Source organism: Thalassophryne amazonica, chromosome 19, assembly GCF_902500255.1.
Source record: "Thalassophryne amazonica chromosome 19, fThaAma1.1, whole genome shotgun sequence".
In the NCBI taxonomy this organism is placed as follows: Eukaryota; Metazoa; Chordata; class Actinopteri; order Batrachoidiformes; family Batrachoididae; genus Thalassophryne; species Thalassophryne amazonica.
Window position 1 is genome coordinate 53,207,385 of NC_047121.1, and position 13,582 is coordinate 53,220,966.

At 39.8% G+C, this 13,582-nt stretch overlaps 1 protein-coding gene across 1 annotated transcript in view; it reads left to right on the forward strand.

Moving 5' to 3' along the window:
- The first annotated feature begins 829 nt into the window (after positions 1–829).
- Positions 830–13,582, forward strand: part of pabpc4 (poly(A) binding protein, cytoplasmic 4 (inducible form)) — a 29,549-nt gene continuing 16,796 nt past the window's right edge. The window contains exons 1-2 of the mRNA XM_034195197.1: positions 830–1,141; positions 10,906–11,099. Of these exons, the coding sequence (XP_034051088.1) occupies positions 949–1,141; positions 10,906–11,099 (387 nt within the window). The 5' untranslated portion in view covers positions 830–948. The remainder of the gene's footprint in view (positions 1,142–10,905; positions 11,100–13,582) is intronic.

Consider the following 13,582-nt stretch of genomic DNA (forward strand, 5'->3'; position numbering starts at 1 on the left):
AGTGGTGGTTCTACAGTGAATTATTCCCCCCCCCCCCCCCCCCCCCCCCAAAAAAAAAAAAAAATTCACAGCCTTTTTTTAAAATTTTATTTTAAATATTTTAGAAGTATATTGTACTTGAAGTGGACACCAAAAGATTGCAAACTACAATATAACGCTTACATAAAACATCCATGAATTGCAGCGACAACTCAAAACTGAATGAACAGACTGTTAAAAATATATTCAGAGTCTGGTAATAAATCCTACAGTGTATGGGGCCATTATTGTAGTAAAAGTATCTGAAAGTGTTTTTCAATCTGTGTGTATGTAACCACATCCACAAATGTGCAAAAAATAAATAAAAAATAAAAAAATAAAAAAACTAATATGTAGCTTTTCTTTATATAGTGTGTCAGTAACACGCCTTTGCACATTTTAATTAGTACTTTTAACATTAAATAGTAACCAGACCTGCGGAGTGATGATTTTTAGAGTCCCGTCATCAAATTGTCCACATTCCCATTCAAACATAACTCTATGGTTTGTGCGTACAGTCCTCGGCAGGTGTCGCTGTGGAGTCGAGATCGGGTCTGCACTGCGCATGCGCGCTGTTTCTGACCTCCGCATCTTCTGTGTATAAAGTGTCCACGCTGTTCCTCCCACGCTCTCTTTTCACGGCCACAAAACAACTGTGAGTGTCCACTCACTGTTCGTGAAGAAAAAAAAAAACTTTAATAAAAAAAAAAATAAAAAATATAAAACTGAAGCAAAAAAATCCTCCATAAAAACAAGGAACCAAATCTTTAAAGAAATATAAACGCTCAAAAAAATAGCAAAATTTAAATTATTTAAAAAAAATATTGAAGGGGAAAAAGACTAACCAAACCTCAGGCCTCGGGTTTAAATCGAAGCTGGCGTCTGAAAAAGACGTTTAAATCGACTTCGAAGCGGATCGACACTGGAGATATGAACACCGGCACCGGGAATTATCCGATGGCTTCTCTCTATGTTGGGGATTTGCACACCGACATCACGGAGGCTATGCTGTATGAGAAGTTCAGCCCCGCCGGTCCGGTTCTGTCCATCCGGGTGTGCCGGGACATGATCACTCGCCGGTCCCTCGGTTACGCTTACGTCAACTTCTCCCAACCTGCTGACGGTAAGTTCACATAACAAAACCACATGACGTTATTATATTTAGCCTCGACTTTGTTCAACACTGACTAACATCCTAAATGCTGCAGATATATTCATTTTTTTACTATTAATTTTTAAAGACTGGTTCTGGTAGTTTGTGACGGATATCAGAACGTGGCCCAGTTCGTTGTGGGGGAGACCGGGACACTTGTCACGCTTTACTCCGAGTTCATAGGATTGAACTTCCACAATGACGGGGCGGAGTTTATCGCTTCTGTCTCAGTTCAGTATTTTGTCAGTTATTCCAGAAAGTGAAAATTTTATATATTCTGGACTCATTACATATATACTGAAATGTGTTCAGTCTTTTGTTTTGTTTTTTGTTTGTTTGTGTTTATATTGTAATGACTACTGCTTACAGCTAAAAAAAAAAAAAAAAAATCAAGTTTGAGTAAATCCTAAGAGCAGACTTACATTTTTTTAGCCCGTCCCCCAAATGTAGCGTGACGATAGCTGATCGGCTTCAGTTGACGCTTACTGGAAAGAGATTTGATGACTGTAGAAGAGGGAAGGCCCATAGAAAAAAGTCAAATGAATAAAAATTGTTCATGTTATGCAAACTGTGCCGTAGCAAGGGTGCCTGAGAGGGCTGCAGCTCCCACCCCCCCTCAAAAAAAATTCAAAGCAAGAAAAGGATGTAAGGATATGAACAATGATCTGATAGTTATGGATTATTATTTATCATTGCTAATACCTGTATATTAGAGTTTGACTAAGTTTGTGATAAATATACATATAACATGGTGTCAACTTAAACTCATACTTGTTCATAAATAGTCCAGTAAAAACTTTTTAATTTTCACTTTTAATGATATGAGATAGAAACTTGCTTTTTTTTTTTTTTTTTTTTTTGCTGAAAAGTTAACTCCGCGGACTCTCGAGCCAGCCATCTTTGTATTTCTCATAGAAGCTGTGTGATGACGTGCGCAATGTGAGTGTCCAATCGGAATTGGTTCACCGTCACATGGTTTTCCAAAATCTAATCGTAGGGCAGATTTAACTCACGTAAAAAGCCAAAGATCGTTTTCAGGAGTGATGTGTTACTAGTTGGCCTGTTTGAATAGACCCCTGGGTGCTCCAATGAGTACATACTATTGGGCTCCTGCGCCATTACACAGCGATCAGTGAAAGCAGACGGAGAGCCTCTGATGACAATCTCACGTGCTCAAACAAAGAGTGTGTAACTATCAGGATTGCTCCACTAGTTTGCATGTGAATGTTACTGGATAACTCTGTTGCTTTCTCAGCGTAAAGCACTGTTTACCATATCAATGGAGCGAGGGGGAGGGCCGCTCCTCAGACTGTAAGGAGCCAAAGTGGGCCAAAGTTTGAATGAAAGCTGCTTTAGGAGCAGCACAGAACACTCCAAAACACAGCAGAAGTAGAAGTTTGTGGTGTAACCTTTGTGTATTAGCAGACAGAAATTGCTTTGAGATTAAGACAAACAAAAAAGGATAGACCATTTTGTATATATTGTTCAAAATGTGCATTTGTGCTTATTGTTTGAACCTTTTTTTGTACAGGCTTTCACACAAGACCTCAAATTACCTTTATAAAGTGTCAAAACAGTTGTTTATTATAGCTTGCTGTGTGTTTTGAATAAATGTGTGTGGAAAATTATTTTCCGCTTTACTTTTTCCTTTCTTATTTCTGATTGTAAACCTTTATTACACTTATAAAAAACAACAAAAGTATATATACTCAACAAAAATATAAACGCAACACTTTTGGTTTTGCTCCCATTTTATATGAGTTGAACTCAAAGATCTAAAACTTTTTCCACATACACAATATCACCATTTCCCTCAAATATTGTTCACAAACCAGTTTAAATCTGTGATAGTGAGCACTTCTCCTTTGCTGAGATAATCCATCCCACCTCACAGGTGTGCCATATCAAGATGCTGATTAGACACCATGATTAGTGCACAGGTGTGCCTTAGACTGCCCACAATAAACTGCCACTCTGAAAGGTGCAGTTTTGTTTTATTGGGGGGGATACCAGTCAGTATCTGGTGTGACCACCATTTGCCTCATGCAGTGCAACACATCTCCTTCGCATAGAGTTGATCAGGTTGTCAATTGTGGCCTGTGGAATGTTGGTCCACTCCTCTTCAATGGCTGTGCGAAGTTGCTGGATATTGGCAGGAACTGGTACACGCTGTCGTATACGCCGGTCCAGAGCATCCCAAACATGCTCAATGGGTGACATGTCCGGTGAGTATGCTGGCCATGCAAGAACTGGGACATTTTCAGCTTCCAAGAATTGTGTACAGATCCTTGCAACATGGGGCCGTGCATTATCCTGCTGCAACATGAGGTGATGTTCTTGGATGTATGGCACAACAATGGGCCTCAGGATCTCGTCACAGTATCTCTGTGCATTCAAAATGCCATCAATAAAATGCACCTGTGTTCTTCGTCCATAAGAGACGCCTGCCCATACCATAACCCCACTGCCACCATGGGCCACTCGATCCACAACATTGACCTCAGAAAACCGCTCACCCAGACGAAGCCACACACGCCGTCTGCCATCTACCCTGAACAGTGTGAACCGGGATTCATCCGTGAAGAGAACACCTCTCCAACGTGCCAAACGCCAGCGAATGTGAGCATTTGCCCACTCAAGTCGGTTACGACGACGAACTGGAGTCAGGTCGAGACCCCGATGAGGATGACGAGCATGCAGATGAGCTTCCCTGAGACGGTTTCTGACAGTTTGTGCAGAAATTCTTTGGTTATGCAAACCGATTGTTCCAGCAGCTGTCCGAGTGGCTGGTCTCAGACGATCTTAGAGGTGAACATGCTGGATGTGGAGGTCCTGGGCTGGTGTGGTTACATGTGGTCTGCGGTTGTGAGGCTGGTTGGATGTACTGCCAAATTCTCTGAAACGCCTTTGGAGACGGCTTATGGTAGAGAAATGAACATTCAATACACGAGCAACAGCTCTGGTTGACATTCCTGCTGTCAGCATGCCAATTGCACGCTTCCTCAAATCTTGCGACATCTGTGGCATTGTGCTGTGTGATAAAACTGCACCTTTCAGAGTGGCCTTTTATTGTGGACAGTCTAAGGCACACCTGTGCACTAATCATGGTGTCTAATCAGCATCTTGATATGGCACACCTGTGAGGTGGGATGGATTATCTCAGCAAAGGAGAAGTGCTCACTATCACAGATTTAGACTGGTTTGTGAACAATATTTGAGGGAAATGGTGATATTGTGTATGTGGAAAAAGTTTTAGATCTTTGAGTTCATCTCACACAAAACGGGAGCAAAACCAAGAGTGTTGCGTTTATATTTTTGTTGAGTGTATATTATGAAAGCACAGGTTGTCCTGAAAAAAAGAGACACAAAACGTGATTGTGGGATGCAGGGAGAGCTGTTAACAGCAATAATAAAACATTATGCCAGACGAGTGAACTGTCCAAAAAATGCCCTCGGACCCCAGAGGGTTAATGTGTTATGCCATGCCCTGACTGGCGCGCTGCTACACAGATGTCAATAATGGCGCTATTAAATGAGAGTGAGAGAAAGTCGCGTACCGACGACGATGCCGAAATGGGTGAATTTAAGCTACCACACGAAAGTATTGATGTGGATTCTGATACAGAATTACCGTTTCACATTTGATGGATTTTCACATTTGATGGATTACTCCACGCCATGACCGCTGTTGAAGTGAGCTGCCTCACGGTTAGCCTCACCAACCGAATTACCTACAGAAAAAATAAACCATATGATAGAATTGGATTAGAATGGGAATAACCCTGTTGTGTCTGATGATTTGTGGACGTTCATGCTGGATTACTGTCGCAAATATCTGTTTTATCGCTAACGCGCCGCCGTTAAAGCTTAATTTGTGACTGTGTAACCAGCATGAATGTCTGCAAATCATCAGACACGACAGGGTTATTCCCTAAATGTCATGGTGGTAATCCACTAATATAAGCAACAGGTCGGTCTTCATTGGTGGTGTCTCACAGCAGCCTACACTCAAGCTTCTTGAAATGGAGCAATACTTCTACTTGTACATTTGCATTAATGCAGTTTCCTCCAAGAGCTCTTGTATATTTTAACCTGTAAACTGTGACTTGTTTTGAAATATCGACTATGGGTGTGGTAGTATAGCAGGATGAAGGTGGGCATGGGGTGCATGGGAGAGGGGCCAGGCCTTAAAGCCAAAAAATCAAGCCCCAACACCCCCCCACTCACGAACATCTTGCTACACCCTTGGAAATGTACATTTTGCCAAGATATTATGCTGCATGGTAATTTTGGAGAAATTTTCAGTCTTCCAGTGAGAGTAGCTATATTTGGTTGTGGTGTTGGGGTTTCCCCTATGACATCACTGGGGATTCCCCTAACATTTGGCTACTTCTTGCACAGGGTACAGTTGGGGCTGAGTTTTAATATACTGTCATTTCCCAAACAAGGGATGCTGGGATCAGGAAGAGGTGATTAAATTTTGAGGGAGACAGATGCAGATCTGAATCATACATTTTTTAAAGATATGGCTTTATGACATCACAAAGTCCAATGAAATGTTGGAAAAATAGGGGATTAAAACCCTTCCCGTCTCATTTTGCAGAAACTATGTGATGTCTGACTACACCTTCTATACACACTGACAAAATGAGCCATAATTTTGACTTGGTGGTGGCCGTATTAATAATACAAAAATCTATCTGCATGTAGCCCTTCTGATTGGTCAGTCTAGGTCACGTGTTTATGAAGTTAGGCACCTTTACTTGCTCTCTTTGTGTATGAGGGGCCGTAATTGCATTTTGAAGTGGACAAAGGTTACAACATGTTTCTGAATAAAGTTCCTATTGTGTTTAAAAGATAAATGAAGATTATTTTTTCTGAGTATTCAATTAATTTTTCTAACAGTACAAATTCCAAAAAATATCCAGTGTTCAATAAAGAGGGAAAAGCTGCAAATGATGACATAGGAAAATAATATAAACAAAATGTATGTAATATAAATACATTCAGTAAGAGGGGCTGCATAACTCAGAATATTTTTCTTATTTATTTATTTGTAATGGTTGTCAGTCCTCTGCGCTTTGAGAAATAGGAGCAGGTGCTGTTGTCTGTCTGCAAAGGTTCAGACCGTGTGTTTCCACAGTGCTGATTTTTTTTATGCACCTGTTCTAACTTCTCTGTGCTGAAAAACTCTGAGCGATCACCAAGCTCCAACTGGTTTCTTTCCAGCTTCAACTGACTGGAAATCACCACTCAGGCTCCTCTCTGTGTGTGTGTGTGTGAGGGGGGCTCTTGGTGTTTAAAATAAGACGGAGCACGTGGCTGTAAGGTAACAGAACGCAACATAAAACTACTGAAGGATTCACTTTATACTGACATGTATATCGAGCCTAAAAATAAAAAAAAAAAAAAATCAAAACAGTTTGCCAGAAGCTAAAATGACTAAAAATGGTGTTTACAGTGATTGATATAATCACACAGACACACACATACTTTTACAAACAGCTGGTTTCCTTTGATCCATGCAAGAAGAATTCTTTGTCACTTTACATCTTTTGGATTAAGTCTTTCTGTGTTCATAACCGTGGAGATGCAATAAAAGTCAAAAGTTATATAAGCACAGGCTCTGCAGCCACTGAAGCTTTTAACGGTTTAATTTTTGTCTTGGTGGCTTTCTTCACTTTTTGAGGACAACGAGCTGTAGACAGGTTTACATATATTTTTCATCACGGATTTAAATGCACACCAAGAGATATTCAAAAACATGGAAATTTCCTTCTGTCCCTCCTCTGACGTGTCAAAAACCAAATGATGATTTAGTTGTTGTAAATTGCAATCAGTTATTTGGAATGTTATATTTTGTTTATTTTACATAATGATGTAGAAGTTTTTTCGCTTTGACATTAAATAGTACATATTAAACATTTGTATATATGAATTAAAAAAATTTATATTTATTGGATGGTATAAAACAATAAAATGCATAAAAGCTCAAAGAGGTGACCGTAATTATTAGGTGATTTCTTATAAATTATCTAAATAAATAATTTTTAATATAGTTGATTATTTCTGTCAGACAGGTAATCAGTTCAGGATTATTTGACTATAAAACATAAGATAATTTACTCAAGCATATTTTTTAAAAATGTACGTACGCAGACATACAGCAATATCCCACTCAATCATGGCTGCATTATTTTTTTTAAAAAGTTTTCAGCTGAATTTTAAAAAGGCAAAACAAACAAACAAAAAGCTTTTTTTTTTACACACACACACACACACACACACACACACACACACACACACACACACACACACACACACACACACACGGGTGATTCTTTAACTACGGGCACTATTGGCCTTGTAAATGTAATTTCCACCACACCATTGCCTTACAATATAAAGCGCCTTGGGGCAACTGTTTGTTGTGATTTGGCGCTATATACATGTGCTCTGATGTCACTGTTTATCTTCATAGAAACTACCCAAACAATCTTTCATACAAACTGTTTAAAGGGACATTACAGTGTTGTGGTGGAAATTACGGCAATAGTGTGGAACAACTACATTTTGTTTAAAAAAAATCACAACAGTTGTATGACATTGAATACCCCAATTATGTTTTGATTATTTTACTGATATTTTATTCAGAGATATTTTAAAGCATTAGAAAAAACATTTCTTTACCATTCATTTTTATCATTGAAGATCAAAAGTCTGGGTGTGGGACAAGCACAAAACAGCAATATTTGCATATAATGATGCTGAAAAAAGGTGAAAAAGTCATCATAGACTACTAGAACAAATTTCTTAACACACTTTCATTGTAAAGATAACTATAAAAGTGTGAAATTTCCCCTTTTTTCTGTTTTTCATACAATATGATCAAAGGACATAAGTGCCCATAGTCTAAGAATCACCCCTATATATATATATATATATATATATATATATATATATATATATATATATAAATAATATCCACTCACTCATCTTCATCTGCTTACTTCAATTAAGGGTCATTGGTTAATATAGGGGTCTATATATATATATATATATTAAAATTAAACTCTCTACGGTCCAGGATGGATGTTGACAGAAAATCAGTATTTCTTCATATCGAAGAGTTAAAGTTGGGTAAATGTTTGCTGTTGGCACTTTGTGACAGAGGCTTTGATGAACTCATTCCTGGTGCTGTTGCCGTTCTGAACATGAACACATGTTGACCTCCCCATCAATGGTAGAAAACTCTCTCCTCACATGCCAGCAAATACCTCTCAGGGCCCCTCGCTAAATTTAGAACGCCTTTTGGACAGCTTCAAATGTGCCTGATCAGAATACAGAATTAAAAAAAAAACATAAATGTTCAGCACTTTGATGTTGTCACCAGTTACATTTTAATATAGAACCAAAGGAAGTGAGTCACACTCATCACTTAATAAACACTGCAGTTTATGTGTTTATTTTTAAACCAAGGTTCCTGCCCCGCTGGGAACCATCCAGAGTTCCACTCACTGACCACACACACACACACCTTCTCTCGTCACAGATGCTGTGAAAAACAATTGTGAGTCAAACTGCTGATGGCAGTTCCAGGTTGTTTACCCGAACCGGCCGCAATGAAACAAAAGGAGCTGTAACGCGTGAGCCTACGCGGACAAGAAAGGAAAAGAATATCAAATTAACAACAGCGCCACCTCTGGATTATTTGCACTATAAATTTACAATTAAACAATTATTTATGCTGTAAAATATCAGACAGAAAATGTGACTTTTACTCAGAAGCCAAAGCATTTTCATATGATTTATTTGGAAAATATTTTATTCAAAAACACAGTTTTTGACAAGCAGGCACAAATAAAAATTCTGCTAAATTGGTTTGCTGTTGGTTTAAAGGTGTTCATATCCAAGAAGCACAAACTCCCTGCTGGTAATTTACACCATGAAAGATCTGCCTGCCAAAAAAATCATGCATTTCTGAAATTTATAAATGTCTCTTTTTTTTTTTTTACTGAATTTTGGGTTTCAAGTAGGAAATGTACAAAAGCCCTGAAATGTTCACATTGCCCACCAGATGGCGACAAATGCTGCTCAAATGTGCGGCAAGGTCTCAACTGTTTATTCATTTGAGAAGTACATTTTTGGTGAAAATAAGAGACTGATGGTCAAAAATCAACTTACAGTTTGTCTCCCTGAACTTATGAACAATTTACTTGTATGATTTATGTAGGACAGATATTTTTGTTTGTTTTTTTTGTTTTTTTTCTTCAGCTCCATGATGCTAACACTATGGCTACACAAGCTACAAATGACATGGCAAGCAGTTACTTTGTCACTTGAGGGGCGTGCACGCTAACATCTCTATAAACCACTTCCAAGGTGTTATCTGGTTACACAAACAGTGTTTTTAGATTTAGAAGTGTTTTTATTTATCGCTAACTTTTATGAAATGCATGAGAAACATGTTAGGTTTATACAGAAAAACAGCTGTTTTGGAGCGTATTTTGCCATCTTGGATTATTTTGTTTGCACGAGCAGCGAGCTGATGTCATGCTGCGTATTCACTCCAATTGGCAGTCGCTGTGTCATGTTGCTCAACATTTGCATAAAATAGACTTCTGGTCTATAGGAGACTGTAGACTCATTTGAACCCTCCGTGATATTGCGGGATTTGATCACTTACAGGGACCTCCATTTAATATATATACAGCACAGCTTCACACGGATAAACTGTGTGTGGTTTTGTTTTCGGCTGCAACCACCGAAGCAGTTGCGAAAAGTGCAATTTTTGGTCCCAGTAGAGAAGGGAAGAGAAGGTGAGGGGGAGACGTCGTGTCAGTAAGTGTTAGCCTACACAGCTAACCAGAGTAACTCCGTTCTCTCGCCTGCAAAACCGCCTCGACACGTTTGAGCTCCGGATCATAAACAAACCACGTCCACTTTCCACCACATCGTCATTTTTTCTTCGCATGTTCACTTTACTTGCGTGTTATTTGCCCAAAAGCCCATTGAAAATGTTGTGGTTTGTACCCTGGAAGTAGAGAAATTATGTCATATTTTACCCCATTAGCGCCCGCCCCCAAACGAGACTGCGCTGCCCTATATTTGGACCCGCCTACCTGGCCGTTGTCTCTTGTTGCAGCAAAACACCCACTCGGATTGAAAATGAACAGCGGGTTGTCGCTCCATTGCTTGTAGCTAATGTGGCTTAGCATATGTAGCATAACAAGACTACGCTAAATGATTAAAAAAAATCAAAAGGGGAAGTAGACCTTTAAGTTGAACTTTGTAGGTCCATTGATGAACCTGAAGCCTGTTTGTGAAAACATGTGTGTTCTGTAAGGTTACGCCGCTGCCACAGCTGGCCTTTGTGTGACAGCGGCTAACAGCTGGCGCGGAGTCTGACCTGAGTGCCATGTGCTCCCAGTTTGTCGATTGGCGCTGCTCCATTCGTCCAAGTTCTCTCCTCACGGGGTCTGATGGAGCGTTTATCTGCCATGTTTTTGACTTTTAGACGGACACGTGGGTGAGATGACGCACATCAAACACTGTGTTCCACGTGCAAATGTTTCGCGAACAAACATAGCGGCAGGACGGTTTTATCTGTCTGTGTGTCAACGCGTCAGAGCTTCCTGAGAGTTTAAGATGTTCAGAGTGTTTGACAGCGTGACATGAAGTTTGGTGTGTTGAGGTTGTGTGTTAATAAGCGTGTTTTTCCTCGTCCTCACCAGCTGAGCGAGCCCTGGACACCATGAACTTTGACGTGGTCAAAGGGAAGCCAATCAGAATCATGTGGTCCCAAAGAGACCCCTCCCTCAGGAAGTCTGGAGTGGGCAACGTCTTCATCAAGAACCTGGACAAGTCCATTGACAATAAAGCGCTGTACGACACCTTCTCTGCTTTTGGCAACATCCTGTCCTGCAAGGTAGATTTGTGATGAATAAGACTGAGAGCTGGAGCGCGTGATTTACTAAGAAGGGCCCTGCGACAGCGCAGTCCACCGCCGTCTGCTGTGATAACTATAACATGAAAGCATATTTTCTTGTACTGTTGCTGAACTTTGATCCAAATCTGCACCGATTATTATTATAAATATGCCTGAATTTTCATAACAATCCATGTACAACTCCTGGCAAAAATGATGGAATCACCGGCCTCGGAGGATGTTCATTCAGTTGTTTAATTTTGTAGAAAAAAAGCAGATCACAGACATGACACAAGACTAAAGTCATTTCAAATGGCAACTTTCTGGCTTTAAGAAACACTATAAGAAATCAGGAAAAAAAATTGTTGCAGTCAGTAACGGTTACTTTTTTAGACCAAGCAGAGGGAAAAAAATATGGAATCACTCAATTCTGAGGAATAAATTATGGAATCATGAAAAACAAAAGAACGCTCCAACACATCACTAGTATTTTGTTGCACCACCTCTGGCTTTTATAACAGCTTGCAGTCTCTGAGGCATGGACTTAATGAGTGACAAACAGTACTCTTCATCAATCTGGCTCCAACTTTCTCTTATTGCTGTTGCCAGATCAGCTTTGCAGGTTGGAGCCTTGTCATGGACCATTTTCTTCAACTTCCACCAAAGATTTTCAGTTGGATTAAGATCCGGACTATTTGCAGGCCATGACATTGACCCTATGTGTCTTTTTGCAAGGAATGTTTTCACAGTTTTTGCTCTATGACAAGATGCATTATCATCTTGAAAAATGATTTCATCATTCCCAAACATCCTTTCAATTGATGGGATAAGAAAAGTGTCCAAAATATCAACGTAAACTTGTGCATTTATTGATGATGTAATGACAGCCATCTCCCCAGTGCCTTTACCTGACATGCAGCCCCATATCATCAATGACTGTGGATATGTACATGTTCTCTTCAGGTAGTCATCTTTATAAATCTCATTGGAACGGCACCAAACAAAAGTTCCAGCATCATCACCTTGCCCAATGCAGATTCGAGATTCATCACTGAATATGACTTTCATCCAGTCATCCACAGTCCACGATTGCTTTTCCTTAGCTTATTGTAACCTTGTTTTTTTCTGTTTAGGTGTTAATGATGGCTTTCGTTTAGCTTTTCTGTATGTAAATCCCATTTCCTTTAGGCGGTTTCTTACAGTTCGGTCACAGACGTTGACTCCAGTTTCCTCCCATTCGTTCCTCATTTGTTTTGTTGTGCATTTTCGATTTTTGAGACATATTGCTTTAAGTTTTCTGTCTTGATGCTTTGATGTCTTCCTTGGTCTACCAGTATGTTTGCCTTTAACAACCTTCCCATGTTGTTTGTATTTGGTCCAGAGTTTAGACACAGCTGACTGTGAACAACCAACATCTTTTGCAACATTGCATGATGATTTACCCTCTTTTAAGAGTTTGATAATCCTCTCCTTTGTTTCAATTGACATCTCTCGTGTTGGAGCTATGATTCATGTCAGTCCACTTGGTGCAACAGCTCTCCAAGGTGTGATCACTCCTTTTTAGATGCAGACTAACGAGGAGATCTGATATGATGCAGGTGTTAGTTTTGAGGATGAAAATGTACAGGGTGATTCCATAATTTATTCCTCAGAATTGAGTGATTCTATATTTTTTTCCCTCTGCTTGGTCTAAAAAAGTAACCGTTACTGACTGCCACAATTTTTTTTTCCTGATTTCTTATAGTGTTTCTTAAAGCCAGAAAGTTGCCATTTGAAATGACTTTAGTTTTGTGTCATGTCTGTGATCTGCTTCTACAAAATTAAACAACTGAATGAACATCCTCCGAGGCCGGTGATTCCATAATTATTGCCAGGGGTTGTAGTTTTAACCAAGAAATTTTGAAAAAGCCTCGGAATTCACTCACACACACTCATCTTCAACCGCTTATACAAGAACAGTTCGTAGGGGGCTGGAGCAGTCACAGGGAGTGAGGCAGGTTCACCCTGGACAGGATGCCAGTCTGTCACAGGGTCACATACGAACAAACAAACACATTCACACCTATGGACAATTTAAAGTGTCCAGTCCATCTAAACCTGCATGTCTTTGGATGTGGGAGGAAGCCGCAGCACCCGGAGGAAACCTACACAAACACGGGAGAACACGCAAACTCCACACAGAAGGGCCACAGGTGGGAATCGAACCCATCACCTCCACACTGTGTGCAAACAGTGTTCACCACTAACATGCAGCAGTCTCTTATTAACATGACAAAAAGCATAACAAAAATTACATTTTTGTGGTATAATATTCATTTACAATTGTCATCATGTGGATTCTCTATGTTGTTTGACTGCAGCGATTCTCTGGCGTGCAAGGGATTATGGGATACATCAATAGGGCGAATAGCTTGGCATTGACAACCAGTGTTGCCAGGTCTGTAAGAAAACCAGCCCAATGTCAGAACTCAAAATATACTTGT